This window comes from Mustela nigripes, chromosome 9 (genome assembly GCF_022355385.1).
Source record: "Mustela nigripes isolate SB6536 chromosome 9, MUSNIG.SB6536, whole genome shotgun sequence".
Taxonomy (NCBI): Eukaryota; Metazoa; Chordata; class Mammalia; order Carnivora; family Mustelidae; genus Mustela; species Mustela nigripes.
This window is the reverse complement of record NC_081565.1, coordinates 88,302,646-88,329,961: the sequence shown is the minus strand read 5'-3', so window position 1 is coordinate 88,329,961 and position 27,316 is coordinate 88,302,646. Positions and strand designations below refer to the sequence as shown.

The 27,316-nt window shown below is 46.2% G+C and overlaps 1 protein-coding gene across 13 annotated transcripts in view; it reads right to left on the bottom strand.

Annotated features, from left to right (window-relative positions):
- Nucleotides 1–27,316, bottom strand: part of PTPDC1 (protein tyrosine phosphatase domain containing 1) — a 60,841-nt gene that overhangs the window by 18,800 nt on the left and 14,725 nt on the right. For 10 of the 13 annotated variants that reach the window (XR_009406344.1, XR_009406343.1, XM_059412056.1 and 7 more), the window contains exons 1-5: nucleotides 6,414–6,622; nucleotides 5,790–5,961; nucleotides 3,507–3,587; nucleotides 3,170–3,288; nucleotides 2,003–2,140 (exon numbers count right to left, since the gene is read on the bottom strand). Coding sequence is in view for 11 of the 13 variants with exons in the window: in XM_059412056.1 (XP_059268039.1) it covers nucleotides 2,003–2,140; nucleotides 3,170–3,288; nucleotides 3,507–3,587; nucleotides 5,790–5,961; nucleotides 6,414–6,621 (718 nt within the window). In the remaining 2 variants the exon portion in view is untranslated. Of the gene's footprint in view, nucleotides 1–2,002; nucleotides 2,141–3,169; nucleotides 3,289–3,506; nucleotides 3,588–5,789; nucleotides 5,962–6,413; nucleotides 6,638–18,409; nucleotides 18,498–27,316 lie in introns of those variants that run through there. The other 3 variants (XM_059412055.1, XM_059412054.1, XM_059412061.1) reach the window with 2 other exon arrangements.

Here is a 27,316-nt window from a genome sequence, read left to right as displayed (position 1 = left end):
AAGGGACTCGAGAGTAGTGAGGGGGATGAGGGAGTCAGAGGGGGTGGGGGTGGGGGGGTGAGGGAAGGAATAAGGTGAGGGGGATGAGGGAGTGTGGTGAAGGGATTGGAGAGTAGTGAGGGGGATGAGGGAGTGAGCAGGGGTGAGGGGATGAGGAAATGAATGTGGGTAAGGGGGATGAGGGAGAGTGTGGTGAAGTGCTGAGGGAGAGAGTATGGTGAGGGGCTGGGGGTGAGTGTGTGGTGAGGGGATGAGGGAGTAAGAGGAGGTGAGGGGGTGGGGGAGAGAGAGAGAGTGGTGAGGGAGAGAGTGTGCTGAGGGGGATGAGGGAAAGTATGTGGGTGAGGCAGATGAGGGAGAGAGTGTGGTGAGGGGGATGAGGGGTGAGCAGGGGTGAGGGGAAGAGGGAGAGTATGGTGAAGTTGAGGGAGAGAGTGTGGTGAAGGGATGCGGGAGAGAACGTGGTGAGGTGTTGAAGGAAGGAGTGTGGTGAGGGGATGAGCCAGAAAGTGTGGTGAGGGCCTGAGGGAGTGAAAGGGGGTTAGGGGAAGGTATGGATTGACTGGAAGGAATATTTTAAAAGCAATTCAGAGCAGGAAATAGAGCAGGATTTGCTTTCACCCCTGTTAAAGTTGGTCTAAAGAGGATAAGGAGCCCGAGCACAGTTCACTCCATTACCGGCCCTGGCTGCACACTTACTTTCCACTTCTGCCATCTTTGCAGAATTGTTGCCACATTCCCAGCCTGGCATTCTTCCTTTTCAGGCATTTTTTTCTTTGGGGATTATTCATATTGAAGTTTATTTCTGGACTTTTATCTATACTAACAGTGCTTTTCTCCAGACCAAGATATAATTTTATTCTATAAATACTTTTTACTAAAGGAGACAACCTTAATGTTATAAACATTATTCTTGTTAATTAATATTAAATTAAAATGAATAATACAATGGTGATGATTAATCAATTAACCCAACTTTGACAGTTAACTAATATCAAGATGAAAGGCAAATCAGCAGACATCTGTGTGATTCACCAAGTTTGTTCATCACGTTACACATGAAAATCAGGACCTCTGCAAACTGCACGGTTCCCAGCAGGGGCATCGTGCCACAAATCTTTCTCACCAGGACTTGGCACTTTGGTGTAAGAAGTATCCGCAGTGCTGTCATGTGGAATCGCCAGGAATAGTGAGGTTTTCGCTGGACCCTAAGAGCTGTTGTTCTCGGGCAGAACTGAGCCCCCGCCCCAAACACACTCCCAAGCAGGTGGGAGGCCTGGAAGCAGGTACACAGGTACACTGTGGGCAGTGTTGAGCTCAGGAGTCTGGCTGCACCCGATGACAATTTATATTCTAACCTTATGATATTTATTTTTGTCCCTGTATCAGCACTGCACTGAGACGTGCTGTATTTGTAAGTAAACTCATTGATTTTTATATAGAATTTTAGGCACAGAGAGATTCCCTCCACAAATAAAATCCTTCCAGCCGTGAATTTAAATCTTGGCTCTGTCACTTACTCAATGTAGCAAATTACTTAACCTCCTTCAAAACTCACGTTGTTAAAGACTTAAAAAAAAAAAACAGCGAGTGTAAAGTGCTTAGAACACAACAACTAAAACAATGCTTTCTATTTTCATTATTTTGGTTAAGGAAAATTACATTTTTATAAGATATTACCTAGTATAAATAAAGCGTTAGGGTTGTTTCCTTCGAAGAAGAAAAACCAGGGTGGTCACTTGGTGAGGCTGTAAAAACCCATCTGTTCAGTAAATATGACGACTTTTCTGGCTTAAGTCTCTCAAAAACACTCTCACAAATAAAGGATCACTGCAACTACTTATTTAAGATATTTCCAATTTTTTTCAGTGGCTTCTACCATTTGACTCCAAAACTTTGATAGGATTCTGAAAAATGTTATCCTCTAGAATTATGAAATACTATTCTTTACATGTTTAAATATTCTACAAGACAATACATCTACTTCCTAGAATTTATTTACCTGTTCGACCAAGCCCTGCATGACAATGGACCGCTACTTTTCCTTCTTGTAAGGCAAATGTCATCACCTTCACCATATCCAAGATGGTGGTGAGTGATGCTACACCATAATCCTTCCATCCAAAATTGTAGAAATAAACTGGGCAATGAAAAAAAAGAAAACAGGAAAAAACAATGAACATACAGGAAAAGTACTTGCATAGCCATCTGAAGGTGAGTGAATTCATGAAAAGTGTAAAGCTGTAAGACTAGATGCAGAGGCCTAAAATAATAGGGTTTTTATATTTTATATTTCCAGTAAGTTCATTGTTAACATTTCTTACAAAGCACACTCTATATTACTTAAGATATTTCCTGCTAAAAATCAGCCAGAAAGAATTAAGGTGAAACAGGATTGCAAATTAATAAAGTCCATGACCTTGGCCCAAATGACTCAGCTACAGAGAGAAAGCATGGCACTTTGTTCAAGCATGGAAATGCGTTCAAAGGACTGATAAATGGCACAAGGTGGGTACACTCAGACTTCCCACCAGCAGAGACAAAAAGAGCTAAACACACAGTTCTTAAAAACAAGTTGCAAAAGCGGCCAGGGTTGGTCCCTCCCAGCCTGGTTCTGAATGGCACACGTTCGGTGGCTCGGTCCCAGGCTCCCAAGACGGGGACTTCTGGGGCTGCTGCATGAAAAGTCCCCGTGTCCTGCCCAGAATCAGAGCTGGGCAGCAGGGAAAGCACGAGTGAGTCCTGTGTTCCAATCCTGCTGCTGGGTGTATGCTGTGTGACCCGGACAAGTGGGAACTCACTAAGTGTGCGAGGCCCATGTGTGAAGCAAAAACAGGGACTCCTGGAGGTGGGGGGGCCCGAGCAGCAGGGCCAGTGTCCTGTTATGGTAACTAATGCGGGCATTGTTTCTATGGGGCTTCTCCCGAGATCCCTCTCCCAGGACAAAAGAAATCCTGTACTTTGAGCAGCACCACCCGAGAAGAACGAGAAGAACGGTGGCATTATCTAGAATCAGTCAGCTCATCTTCCCTGGAGGGAGCCCGCCGCCCCCACTGTGCCCTCCCAGCCCCCAAAAGTGGTCATTCTATCACCCTGTGATGAAAGAGCTGAGCCGACAAGTCTGGGGGCCCTTCTTGGTACTTCATGGAGGGGAGGTGGAAGGACTTACTGCCAGCCTCCATGAAAGCTTCAGGAAGGTATGTGAAGCCACTCTCTTGTTCCAGAGGGTTCCCACAGCTGGCATGCTCGCCAGGGCGCTGCAGGTTGATGACTGTTTTTATGCCATGACTTACAGGAGAAAAGAAAAAAGTCATCATACTGAGAGCACATGTTTAAAAAAATCAAGCATTTTTGGCATTAATAAACATTATTAATCACTCTTAAAACCTCAATTTCTTAACTGAAATAAGCTCTCCACTGCCTATTGTTTGACTATTTGGAGTCAAAAGCAACGGACAAGAAAACAAGAACTGGCTTAGCGAGTGTGTCAACGACATGGCATTTACCTTTGGAACTGCTCAATGAGGCCATACTTCTCGAGGAGCTCTGTGGACGGGCGAGCCATGGCCAGGATATTCTCAGTGACCCTAGGAGGGGGGAGGGGCTGGTGAGACGCACAAAACTTGGAATGTTCCAGTTCTAAAAACTAAGAGAATGAGATATCAAGTCCCTACTTTTTCTTTGATTTTAACAATTCTAGACACAATTTTCTTATACAGATTCTGGCTTCAATTTTGCATCATGAGGGCTCTAAGGCTCCTGAATCTCTGGGAAAAATTCCAGGATATAAAGTATTCATGGACTCTGGCAGTGTGATTTCAAGGACTCTCATGAGACTCTAGTGGGTATGGTGGAGGAACCTCGTTGGGCACCAAAGGTAATTCTGCCCCTCAGTTACCTATTATGTCAAGTAGGGGTAACGCCTTCCTCACAGGGCTGGCATGAGAATTCAACACAATGTGGGTGTAAGCCTTTAGCACAAATCCTGGCATGTGGTGATGAATAAATGCTGAGTTATTCTAATTCGGCAAAACATATGGGCTTTGGAATCATTACTGGTTTCAAATATTGGCTTTTCTACTTCTAGCTGGATAGTAGGTTACTTAGTCTCTCTGGACCTCAATTCCTTCATCAACAGATGACATAAACCACGTCTGCTTTCCAGGAGCTTTATGAAGATGACATAATAATTTGACAGTGTCTAGCACAGTGCCTGGCCTGAGGACAAATGGACAGAGGCCCCCCAACAGACAGCTGCCCCTCCTCAGGAGTCTGGTGAAAGACATGTCAGGCAGTCTGTCAGGAGCTTTGGGTCACATGAGCCTGACGAGTAACAGAGACATCAACTGAGCAGAGCACAATCCAAAGATATCACGCCCCCCGCTGGGGACTCCCCCAGATTCAGTAGTACTTAGCATAAGATGAGAAGTACCATGAAACCATGACAGATGAAAAAGACTCAGATGTTTGGTCAACAATAAACCAAACATATTATTGTGATCTCAAGCTATATTATACGGAATTTACAGTCTGACCAAACCTCAGGCCTACTGCTTGATTTCGCACAATACTCTTTAGACTAGAATACGATCTATGGGGAATGGCTGGGACCACAGACCCCAACTCTAACACCACGCACAGGCTTCAAGTTAGGTAGGCCGGTCGACAAAAGTCTAGCTTGGAAATGGATTCTTTTTTTTTTTTTTTTTTTAAGATTTTATTTATTTATTTGACAGAGAGAAATCACAAGTAGACGGAGAGGCAGGCAGAGAGAGAGAGGAAGGGAAGCAGGCTCCCTGCTGAGCAGAGAGCCCGATGCGGGACTCGATCCCAGGATCCCGAGACCACGACCTGAGCCGAAGGCAGCGGCCCAACCCACTGAGCCACCCAGGCGCCCCTGGAAATGGATTCTTGCTACAGAAAATGATTCACTACTAGAGTTCTTCAAACCATGAATTCCACTTTGTGGGTTTCCAAGGTGATTTGGGAGGATGCCCAGGTGGTTCAGTCGGTTAAGCCTCTACCTTCAGCTCAGGCCATGATCTCAGGGTCCTGGGACCGAGCCCCGCATTGAGCCCCACATTGGGCTTCTTGCTCAGTAGGGAATCTGCTCCTCCCTCTCTCTCTGCTCCTCCCCCCGCCCCCACCACTTGTGCCATCTTGAAAAAATGAAAAATCTTGAAAAAACAAAACAAAGGTGATTTAGCTTGATTATCAGAATTCATCAGAGATATCACTGCATCAAAAGAGGTCTACTTGACAGTTTACTACGAATAACAAGAAGCAGAAGGATTCACCACAGGAGTCACATCTGTGTCCCACCAACCATGCAGGCACCTTATGCTGTCTGCTGAGCCAACAACGCGCACGGCTCTCTACTGAGGCACGCGGGCGGTGTATCTGCGGGGAAGCATGCCCTTTCATACACAAGACGGGAACAGAAAAATGAGGCTGACGTGTACCTGTGTGACGCTGACAAACCACGTATGAACCTCCTGCCTTCTCAGATTATTTCTGGTGACTGCTGATATTTAAGAGCTATCTCACCACCATTTCTTTAAGGTACTCTACGTAATCATTTCACTTAATTAAAAAACCCCTGTGGGTTGGTTTTGTTATTTCCACTTTACAGATGAGGGTCTGAGTACCTGCGTGAGCTCATCAAACCACAAGGCCGGGTGTGGGGTGTGGGGTCCTGGGACTGCAGCCCCCTACGCTTCCTCCTCCACAGCCACTCCCTGCCGCGGACTCACTGACCACGACGAGTAGACCCCCTTAATGGCACTTACCATGACGAGTAGACCCCCTTAATGGCCTGCTCCTGCTCACTCCAGCGGGCCGGGTTTTCATACTTGCACGCTCTGCCACCACACGCCATGGAGCAGGCCATGTGTCCAGGAATCACATGCCGCAAACGCTCTCCGACTTTTGTATACTTCGGTGTCGGACGTCCTGAATTTCCTAGAACATAGGAGAACAGGAGGATTCAAAATTCCACTCTCCGTGTGGAATAATAACATGAGAAACAGCTTCCATATTCTCTCAGGACTGTAGAGGACGAGCTGGTGCTACATTCCCTTCATTTTGTCAGAAATAAAACTCTTTCCTTCTCATCTGAGTGCATGATCTCTTAATATAGAAAAGGCTTTCATGCACAGTAATCTCTACATGTCATACAGGTGGTGTAGAAGAAGAAACTATAAAAGCACATCTTTTACAACGAAATGAGTTTTTTCAAAAATTACATTTTCAATGCAAAAGCACAAAACATTCAATCACTTTATCTCCTATTACATGTCCACTGGAGCTCTTAGTATAACAGACAGTAAAAAGTACGATGTAGAATTAACTGTCAACAGCCTGAATTTAAACTCAAAGCTGCAGGAATCTTTAAGGAGGAAAAAGGCTTTTACTTTTTCTCTGGAGGCAAGTTGGGTTTCTTTCGGCACAGCTGACAGAGGCCACTGCCACCATCACCTGGAGGGAGGCCGAGGAGAGCGTCTGGGCGGCCGAGCCGCGCCGGCCCTGTTGCGGGATGGGGTCCGAGGATGAGTGCCGGCGGCCCTGGAAGAAGGCGCTGAGGAAGGGCAGGGCCGAGCACCGCCGGGGCAGGTCCTGCATGGCTGGGCTCCCAGCGGGAAGAGCTGCGGCCGAGTGGATGGCAGCGGCAGCCTGCGAGATCTGACAGCCGTCGGGGATAGGCTGACTTGTTTCCATAGTGACGAACAAAGAAACTACTGATTCCCACTCAGGGCTGTACAGGCGAAATCCCACATGAATGGATTGCATTTTGGACAGATTGTTCAAAGAGAGGGAGGAACATGTATTTTAAACAGATTATACTAAATTGCAACTACTCTGTTATGTTTCTCATACACAGCTGAAAGATCTGCCAGCTCAAAGAATGACACGTAACGCACTGTAATGAATTTAGAAAAATGTGTTTATGACACATTTTGTGTCTTTTATACACATGTTGAAAGGTTTCAATTGTTATTCCTTTCATATCTATTCTCTGAACAGTCCGAAAAAACTTCTCTTTCTACTCCTCCCTGGACCAGGGTGGACAGGAAGTGAACTGTAATGAAGCAGAATGTGTAGCACACCTCATAACAGTATTAAAACACCACTCAGCTCTTCAAAACCAGAAAGTCCCCTATGATTTTCCCGACAGAACTATTCTAAAAAAATACTTGGACAGAACACATAAAGACATCTGTAGGGCTAATCCAATCAGAAGACATAGGCTTCCATACTTTTGCCTTCAGAGTGTGAAAACACAGATTCCGGCCGTGCCTCTCACTCAAAGATGCAATTCTGTGCCCTTTGTCACTGCCTGTGGGGGAAACGAAGCTTCAGGAATGTCTTAGTGGAGGCATGTGGAAAAAATGCACTAAGTGTCACATTCTTCTCAGGAGCTGGATGAGGAGGCGGCTGCGACTTGAGGATAAAGGACACAAAGAACACGGAAAATCTAACACTGACGTCCGCCTCCTCCCTCGTGAATGTCAGGCTCGCCCCACCCCGTCTCTGTGTCTCCATGTCTCTCTCAGTCTCTCCAAACAGTGTTTCAGCCATGTGCAGACAGAAACAACCTCCTGCCACAGGTACGGCTCGTTATTGTCTGCTCAGTTTTATTTTAATCATCAGTAACGCTACATTGAAAATGCAATCCCAACTGAACAGGCTCTGTCAGATAAGACAGAGACAGAGAAGCTCATTTGGTGCCTAAATTCCTACCTGAGCCCTGGGGCATGTCCTTGTTCACATACTGTGATGGAAAACAATTTTTTTAATGTTACAATCCAAAAAGCCAAGCTTCCACAGAGCTTCACAGGAGAGAGAGGAGTAGAAGATGCCACACCAAGGGCAAGCAGGTGCCTGGAGGCCGACGGCCCTGAGTACTCCAACTCGGGGGTCCGCATCTGCTATGTGGGGCAGGAGTTCCAAGCAAGTCTCTGAGCAGCGGCTCATGGGCTGGGAGCCAGGGACCGGGGCCTGCTGGGACAGTGCCGGTGTGAATGGATTTAATCGAGGTGTGAGACAGTGCAGGAGTGGACAGATGGCAGCCAGGGCGCTAACAAGCTGTCTGAAGCTGGTTCACGCAGCCCGTGGAGAAACCCAGCAGGCGAGCTCCAGTGGAGCTGAGAAGCATATAAGGCAGCGGCCGGAAAGTCTCCACCAGCGAGTGGGAGATGCCCCACGACCGCAGCTCTAAGGACGTCCACGGCGCAGGGCCCAAGTGGCATTGCTCTCAAAGGCTCCAAGAATTAAATTTGATGGCAGTCAGCCTTGTGTGCTGATGCTGAGGAAGGGCTGGCTATGTATCATCTCAAGAACAATTTCTGCTGTAGAATCTTAAACACGGGGCTGACCTCCCATACACCTAGAACCACTCCGTGGACTCCATCACTGGACGCTTAGGGACCCCGAGTGCAGGTCTTCAGGGAAGTGGCGCCAAAGGCGGACAGGAGTCTGAAAGGCAGCTGTACCCTCCCTTGAGTGCTCGCCCCTGACTCGAGAGTGCGGGGACACACCTGCTGCTCAAGAGGAGCCCTGTCCACCTGCGGGTGTGGGCACGACAGGCAGGATGGACGCCTCCTTCCCCCAGCCATGGCAGGACTGTCACCCAGTCTTAGGCTCCAGACTACTCACTGGCAAAATGCCCGAATTGTGGCCAAATCCACCTCTGAAAGCCAGTTTTCACTGATGCTAAGTGGCTTTCCAACAGGGAAGCGTGCCTTTAGTCCCACCCCTAAGACGGCACTGACCTCTCTTCCTGCCTCTGTCTGCAAACATGTGGACTTTCTGTGAACATGTCTTCCTGCTTTTCTAAGCAGATGCCACGCCTTCCCGTTTGCTCTGTGTCTCACAATTCTCCTCTAATGGATGCACGAGGATCCTCACGCATAAGCGGGTGCACCTAAACTTGTGTCCTCATTCCCTTGCTATTGGACATTTAGGCCATAAACCATGAGCTTATTTAAAAATAAGACATTAGGGGCGCCTGGGTGGCTCAGTGGGTTAAAGCCTCTGCCTTCAGGTCAGGTCATGATCCCAGGATTCTGGGATCGAGCCCCGTGTTGGACTCTCTGCTCAGCAGGGAGCCTGCTTCCTCCTCTCTCTCTCTCTCTCTCTCTCTCTCCGCCTGCCTCTCTCTGCCTACTTGTGATCTCTGTCAAATTAAAAAAAAAAAATCTTAAAAAAAAAAGACATTAAACATCTCAGAACCCAAATCTTCATATCCACATTTCTTCTTCAGCAAATTCCTAGGGCTGAGGTGGCTGCAAGCAGAATTTTCAAATCTCATATTTTCATATCGGTGAGTCTTTACAGGTTTCAACAACTATGTATGAAGACGCTAAAAGAGGTAATATTTTAAAAAACTCAACACAGGTTTTTTTCCCGAGTTCATAGAGAAATATAGCATTAAAATAAGGATTGAGAAAAGCTATCGGCAAGAAGCTTTGTTTCAACCTCCCTGACCTCCAAAATCTCACATCTCCTTAGTTTGTGGCCTTCGAAAACCATGTTTTTGTTCACAGAATGTTGCCGGAAAACAATCATGAAATAACTTTAAAGAGATTATTTTCAAATTCTCAGAAAAGAAGATATTATATTTGTACCAAACTGGTCTTTCTGTATTCGTTAAGAAAGCATATTTGTAGAACAACCTAAAAATCCACTATAAAATTTAAGTTGGGATGAGTTACAGGTTGCTAATGATGAGTTGTTCAGACTCTTACAAGTAATATTTTAATACATAAATTACCAGCAGGATAAAAAATAAAGTAGAGGCCTTCTCTTCAGATAAACAGGAGCCACAATACTATTTTAATTCCTATCTCATGTGATATTGTGAAACATAAAATGGAGTGTTCCAGAGTTAGAGTAATTTTGTGAAGGGTCATGCTTTTGCAGACACTTAAAAGGTAGAGTATTTTTTCTGGCAGCTACAGAAAGAACATCAGTTTCCTAAATTCCTTGTCCCTCCACAGTTATAAATTTATCTGTGGTCCACACAAATCCACACTACTGCTATCTTCCCACTTACCTGCTAACAACTCAACTGTTTCTCACTCCTCTGACAACACAGTCTTCGAGATACATAAGAAGACAAATGCCCACTTTCTCCGTCCCACGAACGCAAACTCAGGGGTGCGCTACCCTGCTACTGTGCTTACCCTTCTCACTTCCAAATATACGGTCTCTACAAAGAAACCAGGCTCCAAGAAAAAGCAGGAAAATAATACAAAGGATAATCCTTGTGACCAATCCTGTCACCAACAACACACAAAGGGCCCCTGGAAGCACAAAGGAGGAGGGCACTGTGCTCCGGCTTCCATGCCCTGACACCTTCATGGCCACTGGCCTGACTGTGCTCCGGCTTCCATGTCCTGACACCTTCATGGCCACTGGCCTGACTGCAGGCGGCAATCGGACCTTCCCCAATTCAAAATCATGTTTAAGGATCCAAGGGGTTCCCTGGTCACTGCAAGCGTGAGACTGTCCACCCCTGTGGTAAGCGCAGCAAGCAACAAAGAAATCCACTGAAAGGACCCCAACAGCTCAGTCTTTTCCTCCTTAAGCCCCACACGCGGTGGTAAGAACAGATGTAGAACCCCAAGCATCGGTCATTTCCGCTTAGACTCAAGATTTTGAAAAGAGCTGGGAACTTCCTATTTGAACAAACTCAGGTGACCGTGACCATGGGCCCGAGCGTGCAGAGGGAGCTGGAGGTCCACCTGGCCTCAACCCTAAGTCACCAGAGGAGTCCCTTCCAGGAGCAGCTTCTGCTTGCCACTGATTGTGACAGGAGTTCATTTCATGCAAGGCCACCAACCACTCCGTTGCTGGATGGCTCAACGCGTTAGTCAGAGCCCCTTGCTCTGTAGACACTGGCTCTTCTTTCCTCCGAAAACTAAACCGAAGCATCTCTTTGACTTTGCAAGATCTTCAAATATCTGAAGACAGAACTTCTCCACAACTCGCCCTACTTGGGCTATAGCTTCTTCTTCTTCTTCTTCTTTTTTTTTTTTTAAAGATTTTATTTTTATTTATTTGACAGAGAGAGAGATCACAAGTAGGCAGAGAGGCAGGCGGGGGGGGGGGGAGGAGGCTCCCTGCTGTGCAGAGAGTCGGATGCGGGGCTCCATCCCAGGACACTGGGATCATGACCTGAGCCAAAGGCAGAGGCTTTAACCCACTGAGCCACCCAGGAGCCCCTGGGCTATAGCTTCTTAACTGTCCAAGCATTCCTGCATACACCATTGTCTCCACGCCCCTCACCGCAGCCCCTGCTTCAGAGAGCCCTTGGTCCCCCTTCACAGCAACACCTCTGAACAGCGACGGCAGTGGCCACTGGCACCTCACCTGTCTCGGCCCAACCTGTGTCCTTGCCTCCATCACCTACCGGCAACTGCTCCACAATCTCTGATGGCCTCTGGAGAGTTTCTGTTTTGGTGGACCACTTAGCAGCATGCAACATGGTTAGACAATTTGGTCTAGTTTAAAAAAATTTTTGGAAAAGAATTTACCCTCTCTTTTGAAGCTATCTCAAACTTACAGAAAAAGATATTTTTTCTTGAACCATCTGAGAATAAGATGCAGACACACTGCCCTGTTAACTTCAAATAATTTAACATTTATTTCCCATAAAGACATCCTCTAGACTCCCCCAAATCAGAAGACGATGGCTGATAGTGACCAGTCTCTTCTGTTCCTCAGCCCTCGCTCGAGCTTCCCTGATGGTCTCAGAGCTCCTCATGGTGAATCGTGCCACACCGTCAGAGCCACATGTTGTACTGGGTGCCCCGTGTCTCACTCATTCACTCCAGAGCAAGTTCTTCGGTATTCCCTGGACTCCTGAAGGGTGCAGGCCCGTTATTTTGCAGAATGTATCTGTTTCCGCATGATGAGACCCAAGAAGCCCAGGTGTTCGTGGCCGAATGGCCCCGGGGAAGGAAGTCTGGGAACCAGGTGTGCTCGTGGCTCTGAGCACGCTGCTGCCAGGAGCCCTCCTCAGCAGACACAGCTAAAGGCCATGTGCGCCATAGACACGCACATGCACATTCCACATGTTCACGTCCATGTTTATTTCTACACGCACGCATATACATACAAACAGAAAACCAAGAGTTCACCCTACACTACCAATTCCAACCCAACAAACACGGGTCCCCCATCTTTTTGTAATGGTGAGAACCCTGCTACAGTCACGTTTACCTGGGCCCCTCTATGTGACTGATGTCCCCACACTGCTGTTGCCCCCTCCTCCATATGGATTCCCTCCCAATGTGGGCTCTAACAGCCCAGCCAGGCTGCTGTTGCCAAGACCTGTGTGGATGCCCTGCCTGTGTTCTGATACCCTGAGGGCTCTAACACCTGAGTGGGGCCAGCCTTGCACACCCGCTGTCCCATGCGGCCTCATGACGGCTGTCCCGCTCACTCTGCCGGCCTCCAGCACTATAGCCTCGCTCACCCACTGGTGTGCGCGCCTACTTCCTGTGGCCCTGCCCATGGCCTGGGACTGACTTGTTCAGGAAAGAAAGGGAAAAGAAAAAGATGAGAAAACGCCTTCCTTTTCCCTTTTGTTAATTGTGGTAAAATATATATGACTTAAAATAGGCCATTTTAGCCAAGTTTAAGTGTACAGTACTTTAACTGGCATTATGAGTACATCCCCACCGTCCATCTCCAGAACTTTTTCATCTTCCTAAACCCAAACTCTGGCCCCATTAAATACTAACTCTCCATCTCTCCCCGACCCAGTACCTGGCACCCACTCCTTCACTTTCTGTCCCTATGAATCTGACCGTTTGGGTCCTTTACAGACGTGGGCTCATGTAGTATTTATCCTTTTGTGTCTGGCTAATCTCACTCGGCGTAGTGTCCTCAAGGTCCCTCCACGCTGAAGCAGGCGTCCGGCTTCTTTGAGCTGAATCCTAACCACTGCACGTATGTGCCCACCTCTGTGCACTGGTTCCCACTTTCGGCTATTGCGAATGCTGCTATGAATGTGGGTGCACAGACACTGGCATGTGTCCCCACTTTCTGTCCTGCGGTATATACCCAGAAGTAGAACCGCTGGGTCATGGAGTAATTATTTTTTTTGTTTTCTTTCTCTTTCTTTCTTCCTTCCTTTCTTTCTAGATTTTATTTATTTGTCAGCAAGGGTGGGGAGAGAGAGCAGAACCAGGGGAAGAGGCAGGCAGAGGGAGAAACAGGCTTCCTGCGCAGCAAGGAGCCCAACGCGGGGCTTGATCCCAGGATCCTGGGATGACTGGAACTAAAGGCAGACACTTAACCGACTGAGCCACCCAGGCATCCCTGGAGTAATTCTTTATTAAATTTTTTGAGAAACTGCCATATTGTTTTCCACAGTGGCTGCATCATTTATGCCAAGCAACATACTAGGACTCTGGTTTCTCCACCTACTTCCCAACATTGTTCTTTCTGGTCTGATTGTTTGGTAACAGCCATCCAAACGGGTAGGCAGTGGAATCTTATCGTGGTTTTGGTCTGCATGTCTACAATGGTTAAAATAAGCTTCTCACGTCCATATTGGACCTCTCTGGGTCCTTTCAGAGAAGCATCTACTCCGGTCATTTCTGGATCAGGTTGTGTTTGCTCACTGCGTTCTAGGATTGTCTTTATATTCTGGAAATTAGCCCCTAATTAGATGGGTATGTGACTTGCAAACAGTCTCTCCCATTCTGCAGAATGACTTTCCTTTCTGCTGATGGCATCTCTTGATGCAGAAAAATTTTAGATTTTGATGAAGTCTGATTTATCTCTTTCTTTCTTGTGTTGATTGTACTTTTGCTGTCACAGTACTTGTTAGGGGCCCGACTCACAGGCAGAAATGGGTCCGGCAATAAAAGGGTAACAGGAGGCCTCCTTGTATCAACAGTGCTGTTGCATATCTTTTTTTTTTTTTTTTTTAAAGACAGGGAGGGAGAATGTCTGAGTGATGAGTGAGCAGGGGCAGAGGGAGAGGGAGAAAGTATTGCAAGCAGGTTCCATGCCCAGCACAGAGCCCGACATGGGGTTCGATCCCATGACCCGAGCTGAAACCAAGAATCAGACACATAACTGACTGGGCCCCCCAAAGTGCTGTCCTGTATCTTCACTGAAATAACATCGACATCCCAGCTGTGATATGGCACTAGAGATCTGCAAGATGTTACTAGTCGTGGGAACTGAGTGAAGGGTCTTTACTATGACTGACAATTGCATGTGACTGTACCATTATCTCAAAATTTTAATTAAAAGTGTATACATAGTCAAAACAAAAACAGCTCTGAGGCAGGCCTAAGTGAGGGCCATGTACCAGAGGGCAGCCCCAACACAAGGAAGGTAACTACAGGCGACCCTTGTGCGATTCGGGTGTGAACTGCACATGTCCACCTATATGCACGTCTATGGGTAAATACAGTGCAGTGTCGTAAATGTATTTTCTCTTCCCTGTGATTTCCTTAATATTTTTTCTCCACTTTATTGTAAAAATACAGTATGTGATACACAAAATGTGTGTTAATCAGTGGTTATCAGTAAGGCTCCCAGTCCGCAGGCAGCTGTTAGTAGGTAAGTTCTTGGGCCGCCAGAAGCTATCTGTGGCTTTGCATCCCCGCTGCAGTCAGTGCTCCCCACCCCCATGTGCCCAAGGGTCAACCGCCGCAGAGTATGGCACGCAGCCTGGCGGGCTGCAGACTGTGCGGGCGAGCTGAGGCAAGCCATGGCAGGCCATCCGGGGCTGGGAGACTGCTCAAGAGAAGGAGGCCTGAGGAAAGAAGGAAGCTGGGGCTAATGACAATGAGGTTTCTCATTCCTGAAGAAGGGAGTTATAAACTTACTAATGGGAAAGGCTAGGATGATGGTATAGTGTCGGAAGAGAATGGGAAGTACCAGAACGAACTCAGAGTTTCCACCACATGCAAACAAATACACATGTAAAAGCAGGCAGACATCTGTGCACACTCACCAACACACACTTCCTGGCTCTGTCCCCCAGGGAGCACGGCAACTACAACGTCCTTGCAGCAGTGAGCAGATTGTGGGTTTCCCCACTGAAAGGACCAGAGCTCCTTGCAGATAGAGGTGACTTCAGGGCTAGGACAGGGAAAGGACAGGGAGCTGGGCCAGGAAGCAGGCACGCAGAGACGGCTCTGCCGGGAGGGGCTCTTCCGGGCCAAGTGTGGTACAGCTGAACGTGAAAACAAACGACAGTAACTGATCCATTTCCCTGACCAGGACACAAATCCACACTGCAATGGAGAAACAACCGGACCCAGAAAGGGGAGGACAAAGTTCCTCCCTACAGGAAAGTGCCGGCTGAGACACACAGAAGCAATGCCAGAATCAGGAACGCCCCACTTCATTATCTACCATCAGGATGGTTAATTCAGGAGGAGCCTCAAAGCGCCGAGCAAGAGCTGGACAAAGCGGGGTGGTGACACTCTCCAAGACCTTGCCACAAAATAGGAGCTGTGAGCGAAAAAGCACGATTCATAACGCATAAATCTCAGCAGACGCCACTGTTCTGAGTGATCAAACTTAACGCCTCCAGGGACCGTTTGGGTCTCCCGATGGGATGCAGCGAGATCACTTCTGGGATGCTTCTGCCAAAAATGTATGATCTTAATGTTACTACAGTGTAAGAGCCGACAAACGCCAAGTGAGCAACATACCGCAACAGAACTGGCCTGGAATTTTCCTGAAGGTCCAGAGAGAACCAGCAGCATCCGATCACTGCAAGGAACTGAAAACACATGACACGTGTCCTCTTGCTATTAAAGGATATTATTGGGACAGTTTATAAAACTTGAATGAGGGTCTCTGGGTAAACAGTATATGGGAAATTTTTTTATGCTTCTCTGTGATTTTGAAATTATTTCAAAAGAACTAACGTCACAAGAGAGACAACCAGACACCACGGGCATTCTGATGGAAGAATATAGACCTTTCATCAAATATGGTTGTAAGTAAAGAAAACTTGATTAGACTCTATGTCCCTCTGCCGGTTCAGTTTATAGGAAACAACGTGTGAATATAATCAACAAAATACAGATTGCGGCAAACTCCATAGGGCAAAAAAACCCTGGTTTCTTTAACAAATAAATTAAAGGAAAGAATGAGAAACCCTCATGCAAGAGAGATGTAAGATACATACCAACCAATTCTAAAATACTGACTTCTATTGGGGTCTGAAGTGAACAAAAATATACACATCTATGAGAGAGAAATTTGCGTAATGTTTAGATACTGATAATGCTGAGCAAGTGTTAAATTTTTAAAATTATGGTAATGGTGATATGGTTAAGGAATGAAATGAAGTAATAGGAAGTCGGGAAAAGAGGGGAGGAAGTGAGTGAGCAGAAATGTTAAAGCTGGGAGACGGCACATGGGAGGGAAGGGGACCTCGGTGGCAGGGTGGCACCTCCATGGGGGATGGCACCCACGTGTGGGGGTGGTACCTCCAAAAAGATCAGGACCTCCACATATAGTATTCTATATAGTTTCATGAATGTTTGAAATTCTGCCTCCCCACAATTTTTTTTTCGAAAAGTAGAACCAAGATTTAAATCTAGGTTTGTCTCATTCCAAAGATAGTTCCTGCTGAGTTTTCCACTTTCCTTTACAAATAATTTAAAAACTTTACTTACATATCCCCTAATTTCTCCAAGATTCATTAGCCAATAATAACAAAATACTTCCCATCCCAGTGTTAACCCAATAGAGTATAACTGACTACTAACTAACTAAAAAAGTTAGATGCAGGGGTGCCTGGGTGGCTCAGTGGGTTAAGCCTCTGCCTTCAGCTCAGGTCATGCTCCTGGGCTCCTGGGATCCAGCTCTGCATTGGGCTCTCTGCTCGGCGGGGAGCTCGCTCCTCCCCTCGCCCCCGCCTGCTTGTCTGCCTACTTGTGATTTCTGTCTGTCAAATAAACAAATAAAATCTTTAAAAAAAAGAGTTAGATGTAAAGTTTCTTATTTTTTCAGATTTTTCCTAATTAAAAATTTGCTACATGAATACAATGGGAAAAATTTCAATGACAAAGACGGTTTTAGGAAAGGTAAAAGGGCTCAGTGAGAGGACCGCACCCAGGCGGTACAGCCCTCCCTGGGCATCTGGAAGCGTGTCAGGCTCGCTGGCGGTCACTGCAGTCGGGGGCCCAACTGGATGCCACGGGGGATGCAGAGATGCTGTCTGCCGCACCCGGCGCTCTCCTGTACACTGAAGACTTCCCTGCTTCAGAAGCCAAGAGAATCCCTGGTGGGAAACCCCGGCTAAGAGGGGACATTTCAACAGAAGAAGGGAGAGTCGGAAAGGTCTGTCTGACTGTTAGGCTCGCTAGCTGGAGAGTCCCTTAGGAGAAAACACATCACTCTACAAAGGAAGCAGCAAGTCGGCACTGTTCCTGCACTGGTTTTAGACAGCGCTTCCTTCTCAAACCACGGAAGCTGACACACGGTAAGTCTAGCACACAGACGCTGTCCACAAAAGGCAGTCAACAGTCGCCCTGGTGCCCCCAGAGTCAGGCACAGCAGGGACAGATGAAGGAGGACCTGCGAGGACCTGGCATTTGGGCAAGGTCTCAAGAGACACTCCTTTTCCTGGTAAAACGACAGCTCCCCCTGGTGGCGTGGCTGGATTTTTACAAGAACACAAGCCACCCAGCGCCAGTTACTATCTTCAGATCCTCACATCATCTAATGCCACTTCGGGGGTCAGTCCGTCAAAGTTCCCTGCACAGGAACACTGAAGTGAACAGCGAAAACCTAGAGGAGGCAGCAGGAAAATCATGCAAAGGGCACTGCCAAGAAAAATGACTCAACATCTGGCTCACTGCTGGTGGTAGCAGCAGGACCAGCGGGGCCAACGTGGCAGGAAGTCAGGGTGTGCCCCCAGTTTAGCACCTGTGGCAGCGCGAAGGAGTGAGGGCACGTGTGGCAGCAAGAGCCTCAGTCAGCACCCTCCTTCCCGGGGCTACCATGAAAAGACCAAAACCCCGGGATGGGGCAGAGGAGAGAAAACAGACCGAGAGGCACAGGGTTCCACGCCTCTGCACGGGCGTCTAGTGACATTTGCGAGGAAGGAGAGAGGAAAGAAAGGAAAGCGTGACTCACAAGGAGGTGCTGGATGACAGGAACAGATCATTTCAGTCTGAGAGGACGATGCAGGAGACACTGTTTGCAACATTCCTTCTCAAGAGACCCGTTATTCCAGATTTTGAAAAGGAATTCCAACAGGTCAAAACAGGGAGGCAGAAATAAACAAAAGCCATAAACAGCAGCTGCACTTGGGTTCCCAGTATAAGGCCTCGAGCCTTCTGTCATGTCTACTCACACCACTGTATTAGATGGCGCTTTGCACAAAAAGGCAACAAGTGTGTCAAAGCACTCTCACCTTTCATGTTTGCAGCATATGCACTGCTACTCACTAAAGTGGAATACGGTTCTTCATGTCCAGGTACGATTCCTGCAGGCATGGTAGTCTGTTGGGGAAAAAAAAAGAGTAGCTTCTGAGAGTTTGCCTACGGGATGTTCATTTATGAACACACACACACACACACAGTGGAGTACTATCCAGCCATTAAAAAGAATGTGATCTTGTGCCAAAATTAAGAAACAAAGAGCAAAGAAAAAGAGAGAGACAAACCAAGAAACAGTCTCTTAACTACAGACATCACGCTGGTGGTACCGAGGGGACATGGGGGAGGGATGGGGAAACAGGTGATGGGGAGTAAGGACTGCCCTTGTCATGATGAGCACTGGGTGATGCATGGAAGGGTTGAATCACTGTATTGTACACTTGAAACTAATATAACACTGTGTGTTAACTATTGGAATTAAAATTTAAAACTTACTAGGGCACCTGGTGGCTCAGTCAGTTAAGTGTCTGCCTTTAGCTCAGGTCATGATCATAGTCAGGGTCCTGGGATCGAGTCCCACATTGGGCTCATTGCTCAGTGGGGAGCCTGCTTCTGCCTGCCACTCCCCCTGCTTGTTCTCGCTTTGACAAATAAATAAAATCTTAAAAAAAAAAAAAAAAAAGAGGGGCGCCTAGGTGGCTCAGTGGGTTAAGCCTTTGCCTTTGGGCTCAGGTCATGATCTCGGGGTTCTGGGATCGACCCCCCATCAGCTGTCTGCTCAGTGGGGACCCTGCTTCCCCCCCTCTCTCTGCCTGCCTCTCTGCCTACTTGTGATCTCTCTCTCTCTGTGTCAAATAAATAAATAAAATCTTTTTAAAAATAAAATAAAATAAAAAAAAATATTTTTTTTTTAAAAAGGAGAGTTTCTCCAAAGTAACATGTAAATCCCAATTTAATAATAGATAATAGATAAATGCCATCCCTTTGTTGCAGGCTGACAGTATTGCTAAAACATAATAGTTCATCTACAAAATTAAAGATGGCCCATCTTCAAAGAATATCATATGTAGAGGAGCCTTGGTGGCTCAGTGGGTTAAACCTCTGCCTTCGGCTCAGGTCATGATCTCAGGGTACTGAGATCGAGCCCCACATCAGGCTCTCTGCTCAGCGGGGAGCCCGCTTCCCTCTCTTTCTCCCTCTGCCTGACTCTCTGCCTGACTCTCTGCCTGCTTGTGATCTCTCTCTGTCAAATAAATAAATAAAATCTTAAAAAAAAAATCATATGTATCCAAATGTGACTATACTACTATAAAAGTCATCTTAAAAATAGTAAAAGCTATGTTTATTTGTAAAGCATTTACATTTGTATTGTTTAAATATTAAATTTTAATTTAATAAAATAACACGAATACATGCTTTTTATGAAACAGTAATTCTTCTACACTAAGAAAACAGTGGAAAAATGGAGTTTTCTTTAATGGTCTAATTACCTGAGAGTTAATATATGCTTAGAGTTAAACTATTCATTTTCAAAGATCTGTGACATCTCATAAACATCGGTTTGGGAAGCGGGACTTGCAGACCTTTCAAAGTCTCCGAGTTAAAACAACAACTCGAAAGCATCAGTGCGGCTCCTCTTCCTACTCCTTGCAGGTGTCACCACCGGCTTTGATCTAAACAGTGTCGCAGCCCCCCAGCTCCGCTGCCCGACACAGTAAACAGCCCTCCGCTTTGACCAAGCGCCAGTCCCCACTCCTGTCCCGCGGCCCGTTTCAGCTTCCTCCGGGAAACCCCCACTCCTCAGCCAGCAGACCTCGACCACTGACTCTCTGCCTTGTCTCCTCAGACTAACTCTGTGGCCAGTGTGGCACGGCAGCTCGACAGCAGCCTTCCCTGTAAGCTGATTTAGTCCCATCACTAACGTGACATCTTTCCGAGGCTTCTACCTGCCTCTCTGCGGACCACGAGGCCTTTCTTCTCTGGCTGGTGGGAACATGAGCCACTCCCACCCCTCTGAGAGCCCTGAGAATGGGACTGTCCACTCTCCCGTGCGTCTGTCCCCGGCCTTGGGTAGTGTGACAGACCAGCCCTCAGTCAAACTCCAAGGCCGGCGGAGACTGCAGGCCCTCTGCGTGTGTCCACGGCCCTCCGGTGCCACCCTCTTCTCCCCGGTGCCCTTCATCTCACCCTGGCTCTCGGCGCATCTGAGGCTCCTTCTAGGTGTCCTCCCACGCGGCAGTGCAAACTGCTTCCAGGGAGGCAGACAGTGCAGTCTGGGGCTCACCATGTCTTTTCTCTCCTCTCAGGGATCACTGTCCTAAGTTGCCTGCTTTCCACTGTGCAAAACCCCATTTTTATATATTTTATCTGGTTTTCTAGTTGTTTAAGGCAAAAGTGTAACCCTGGTCTCTGTGATTTCCCTGTGGTTGGAAGCAGAAACCCCCTTGGCCACCTCTGCATAACTGGCATCCACAGGAAGTCTGCGAGTGTTCTCTGCGCATTGACTCTGCGTGAAAGCAGGGATCTGTCGCCCAGCTGTGGGTAACGGACCGAGTACACGTGGTTCCGCTAGGCTAGAGCCGTATCGTACAGTCAGAAGTTCTGCGTTTAAACCTTGACTCTGTTCATTGCCAGCTGTATGAACCATTTTGAGCTTCAATTTTCTTTTCTGTAAAATGAGGATTATCGTATCCTTCTCAGCTTCTTGTGAGGATAAAGAACAATTGCGTGTGTATTTCTAGCACAATGTCTGGCATACACGTATCCAATATATTACTGCTATTTTAATTTGCAAACCAGCATCAGAGTATTTTGTAAGACTGTAAAGTAGTCCCTTGACTACCTAGAAAACAGTCCTGCTGGTAGTTAGTAATGGTTGACTTTCTCAAGAAGATTTACGAAACATCAACTTCATTCATAACTGAATTCATTTCATGTGCCTGGTTGCAGAGTCAGGAGAAACGGGGTTTGAACAGTAATCCTGTCATTTCACTGCACGATCATCTTTAATTTCATTTCCTGCTGCTAATGACAGATATTTTGCTCGCTCTATCCTACAATTTGCTTTCATCCCAAGATGTTCCTCAAAATGACTCAACATTTAGGATTAATCACAGGCTCACTAATTAGTACCCAATACTTAAAACTCAGAACAGGAATGGACGATCACTCATACTGTAGAGTCATCACGAAGTAAGAGTCTGACAAAAAGAATGTTCTCCTTCATAAAAAAGACATTTCACACGAGAGACAGGCTCTGCAGTGACCTGAAGAGTTCTGAGGACACTGCCTTCCCTTCCCCCTTCCAGACAAAAAGCCTGCACGTGTACTTTTGGGCGTAGCGGGTGGGGACCGTGCTAGACGTGCCTGCAGGGAGGGGCGCAGCAGCCTCCTTCCGCGGTGTGCAGATCACTTGCGCTCCGCGGCCATCAGGCTCAAGATGTCTGAGTGGGACATCTGGGAAGGAGTCAACCTGCCCTCCACCTCCTCCCGCTGCAAGAGGCCCTCTGCCCACATTAAAGATACAGTCCAACGGGATTGCTTTCTCCATGGCAATCGTGGTAGAAGAATTTGAGGTTGAAAAATTTAAGTTTGTGTGGGCAAAAATAGAGATCTCCAAGTATGTGAGTGAACTTACGAAAGCTATATACTTTTATGTCCACAAATAATACATTAATACTAACTAAAACACATAAGCTTACTCCATGCCAGGCAGTGTTCCAAGTCCCTTCTCTGCCTTACTCAATCCTCACCACACTGCCGTGTGGGGAGTACTACTATTATTCCAATTAAAAAAAGAAAACAGACAGTGTATTTTTAGAGCAATTTTAGGTTCATAGCAAAACTAAGTGGAAAGTACAGAGGATTCCTCTGTACCCTTTGTCCCACCCCAACACGCACAGACCCCCTCACCATCAACCCCCGCACCCGCCAGCACACTGGACACAGCGGATGAGCCCACACAGACACATTTGTCATCACCCACAGTCCGCAGTTCACCTTAGGGAGCACTCTTGGTGCTGGAACTCTATGGGATGTGGATAAATGTATAAGGACATGCACCTGCCATCACAGGATCACACAGAGAATTTCTGCTGCTCAGTCACCCCCTTCTCTGTCCCAAGCCAACAACTCCCGATCTGTTCACTGTCTCCACAGATTGGCCTTTTCCAGAATGTCAAATTAGCGGCATCATGGCATGTCACCTTTTCAGATTAGCACCTTTCACTTAGTGATATGCATTTAAGGTTTCTACGCATCTTCATGGCCTGGCAGTCAATTTCTTCTTAGTGCTGGATAATAGTCTATTATCTAGAGGAATCACAGTTTAGTTACCAGCCACTTGCTGAAAGACATCAAACTTGCTTCCAAGGCTTTGCAGTTGTGAATGAAGCTGCCATGCATACTCACGTGCGGGTGTCGTGTGCATAGGTCTTTTAGCTCTTACGGGAACACCACGGAGTATGACTGCTGAACCATGTGCTAAAAATGTGGTTAGTTTCATACATTATTCCCATTTTATGGATTAGAAAATGAAGGCAAAGAGAAGTTAGATAATTTGCCTACAGTCACACAGCTGTTAGATAGCAGAGCTGGGCTCTGAATTCACACCATTCACTCCGGAATCTGTGCTCTCCACCACCACACACACAGCCTCTCAACAGGAAAGACTCAAACTGGATAAAAGAAATTTCAGTATCACTGTATGCATTTTAACTCTGCTACACTGATAATTCCTTAGCTTGCAAGAAACTTTTCAGGCCTCTCTATCCACAGCAAGATTTTCAAATTTGTTCTGCTTTGTGCACTTTGTTAATCCTTTATCCAAATCTTAAGTCACTGCTGCCCCAAAGACAAGAGTCAAGAACAAACTCCCTTTACACATTTTGGCCTCCTCCTCCTAACAGAAATGCAGCTGGTCCGACTGTATGGTCATGAATCCACACACGCATGGACAGAGCAGTTGGCACTTACCAGCTCTATGATCTTAAGCACATTTGCCAACATCTCCGAGCCTCACATCTGCCCACAGTCATTGCAAAGGTGACCTGCAAGCCCGCGCACAGACTCATTCTGGGCCTGACCGTAATGGAATTCAGTCCCTCCTCAACAGAGCAGCCAGAGTGTCCTTGTTAACTGTAGCCAGGTCATGCTCCCCCTCTCTTCAAAACCCATCTAGCCACCCTGTTTCTAATTCAAACCAGCTCCCCTTCCCTGTTTCATTGTGCCCCTCAGGACTTTTGAAGAAAACACATCTAACATGGCACATAATTTACTGATTTATCCCTTTTATTGTCTGCCTTCCATGACCAGAAGGTCAGCTCCAGGAAGGCATAGAGTTTTGTCTACTTTGCCAGCTTCTGTATAAAACAGGGCCTGGCACACAGCAGGTCCTCAGTAAAGAGGTGCGGAAGGAATGCACAAATTCCTGTTCAGTCCAGGCAGCTGCCGCTACCACCCACTGTTTAATCTCACCAAACCTCAGCCTTTTCATCTGCAAAGGGGAAGCAGTAAGCATGCCTTCCCTATGCCAAGGCTATTGCTGAGACCACGGAATGACACGACGGCACCACCATGCGAAGGCAAGGAGTGGTACGTTCCTTATCTTAATGTTTCTGATCATATGTGTATCTCCAACTTCTTGCAGGTCTTCAACCTGACAGACGTGTGCTCCTTCTAATTCACTGAGGGGTGGGTCTGTTTAATTTCAACTCTGCCCAGATTTTCTCTGCTTTAGGATGGCTTCCCTAATACCAATTATCCATTCTCTTACATCCGCTTATCATGTAGGGCTGACTAAAGATTTACCTAGTGGCTCCGGTGTTATAAAACCTAGCTTCCTGATAACACACTAGTTTTTTGTCCTTAAGGAATCTTTACGATTCCACATGTAATAAAAAAACAGGGCTCCTGGGTGGTTAAAGCCTCTACCTTCGGCTCAGGTCATGATCTCAGGGTCCTGGGATAGAGCCTTGCATCGGGCTCTCTGCTCAGCGGGGAGCCTGCTTCCTCCTCTCTCTCTGCCTGCCTCTCTGCCTGCTTGTGATCTCTGTCTGTCAAATAAATAAATAAAATCTTTAAAAAAAATAATAAAAAAATAAACAAACAAAAAGCCCAATTTTTCTTTTTTAAAAATTTCTTTTTTCTTTTTTTTAAGATTTTATTTATTTACTTGAGAGAAAGAGTAAGCCGGAGAGCACATGAGCAGAGGCAGAGGGAGAGGAAGAAGCTAACACCCCTCCTGAGCAGGGACCCGACACAGGGCTCGACCCCAGGACCCTGGGACCAAGAACTAAGCTGAAGGCAGATGCTTAACCAACTGATCCACCCAGGCAAACCCCCTCCCCCCGCAAATATCTTTTAAATGGAAACATCCTCCCTTCTGAATCTGCACCTCAAAAATAAATGAGGAAACCAGATAAAATTCTTTTCCTCCTGAAATCACCCCTGGGGGCAGGCAGGCAATATTTTTTAAAAATGCTTTTTCTTTCTTGACATCACCCCAGCCTTTCTAGCAAGCTAAGTCCTCACAGAAAGGACTAAGGGCTGCCTTCTATATACTGATGTCTGACAGTTTGCTATGAACTTCACCCGCTTCTGTGATCTCACACCTTGAATGCACCTCAGGGAAGGCCCCTGGGCTCTCAGGAGACTCATCACAGATCAGGGAAAAACAACACCAGAGCAGGATCTTCTTTTTCATCATTTAAAGAAACGTGTTGTTTGGTTCAGAGTCTTCAGAAAACACATTATGATAGAACAAATGAGTAAAATGTTAACAGTAGGGGTAGCAGATTTTTGCAAGCAAGGTTTCCACCATCCCTGTGCTCTCCCCACAGCCACCGAGGCTCATTCCTACAGATCTGAACCCACCCCACATCAGTGTCACCACCACAGATCCTTCGAACTCATCAAGATGTCAACAGTTACTGATTCAACACCCATCAAAAGGGTTTTCTTAAAAAACCAGACTGCTGGGCCTTACTCACAGAATTTCCACTTAGTAGGTCTAGGTGGGGCTGAGAATCTGCATTTCTACCTGCTTTCCAGTGATGCTTTGAGAACTGCTGTATTAGGCAAGCCATTTGCATTTAACTAACAGCCAATGTTCATACAGGTCACTGTGAAGGTGTGTCTCCTGGGTTCTCTTCAGCTGGCAAATAATAAAACCTGCCTTTTACAATTCCTTAGTTGATCCTCACAAAATCCCAGAATGCATTAAGAAGCCCCACATCATCAATCAAACCTAGAAAAAGCTTCATATTCCTGGGTGAGACCTGGGTACTAATGTTGCTCCCCAAATCCTATTTTGGACCAAGTGATCACCTGGAATCAGGTCACTGCTCTGCAGGTGGGATCAGCAGGAAGAAAGACTCCCTACAGCAGCTACTTTTGGGTCAAGCACCAGATACCACACCATTTTGGACAGCATAATTTGGAATCTCAACCAACAAATATTTGTTAATTATTCCTTTTACTAAGTATATAAATATTGTGGATACATAATTATGTTCACATTTAAATACATTTCTATGACATATTATTTAAAAAATTTTTTCAATTACAGGTAGTTCAAGTTCTTTTATAGGAATCATTAAAATGATTCTGAAATTCATATGGAGAGGGGAAAGACCTAGAACGGCCAACACGATACTTCAGGAGAACAAAGCTGGAGGACTGACACTAACCAACTTCAAGACTTACTACAAAACTACAGTAACCAAGTGTAGAATTGGCCAAAGCACAAAAATATACGTTTGTAGAACAGACAGCCCAAAAATAAACCCGCATAAACAAAGTCAAATGATCAAAGACAAAAGCAACACAATGGAGCAAAGACAGTCTCTTCAACAAATGGTGCTGGAACAACTGGACACCCACATAAAAAATAAACTAGACACAGACCTTACGCTCTTGATGAAAATTAACTCAAATGGATGGCAGACTTAACCATAAAATGTAAGACTGCAAATCTCCTAGAAGGTAACCCAGGAGAAACCGTGATGACCCTGGGTGTAGTGATGCCCATTTAGATACAACACCAAAGGCACAACCTATGAAGAAAATAATTAATAAGCTGGACTTGATTTAAAAATTCTGCTCTGCAAAGACAATGTCAAGAGAAAGAGAAGATAAGCCAGAGACTGGGAGAAAATATTTGCAAAAGACAAATCTGATAATGACTTGTTATCCAAAATATATAAAAAAAAACCTCTTAAAATTCAACAGTAAGAGAACAAACAACCTAATTGCAGAAATGGGCCCAAGACCGTAACAGACACCTCACCAAAGAAGATATACAGATGGAAAATAAGCATGTGAAAAGATGCTTCACATAATATGCCACCAGGATGCAAATGAAAACACTGAGATACAGCTTCACACCTACTGGAACAACAAAACTGTGGAGCAAAGACAACACCAAATGCTGATGAGGATGTGGAGCCGACAGGAATTCTCATACACTGTGGGTGAGAATGCAGACTGGTACAGTCACTTTGGAAGGCAGTTTGGTGGTTTCTTAGAAAACTAAATATACTCTACAATCCAGCAATTGCATTTCTATTTTTCCAAAGGAGTTGAAAACTATGTCCACACAAAAACTTGCACATAGGTGTTCACAGCAGCTTTATTCATAAAACTTGGAAGCAGCTAAGATTCTCTTCAATGGGTGAATAGATAAACTATGGTACGTTAAAATAATACAATATTATTCAGCACTAAAAAAAGTGAGCTACCAAGCCATGAAAAGACAGAGAAATCTTCAAAACCTGTCACTAAGTAAAAGAAGCCAATCTGAAAAGGCTACATGATATATGACTTAAATATATGACATTCCGAAAGAGGCAAAACTACAGAGGCAATAAAAAGATCAGTGGGGCTGGGGGAAGGAGGGAGCGATTAATAGGCAGAGCACAGATTTTTAGGGCAGTGAAAATGTT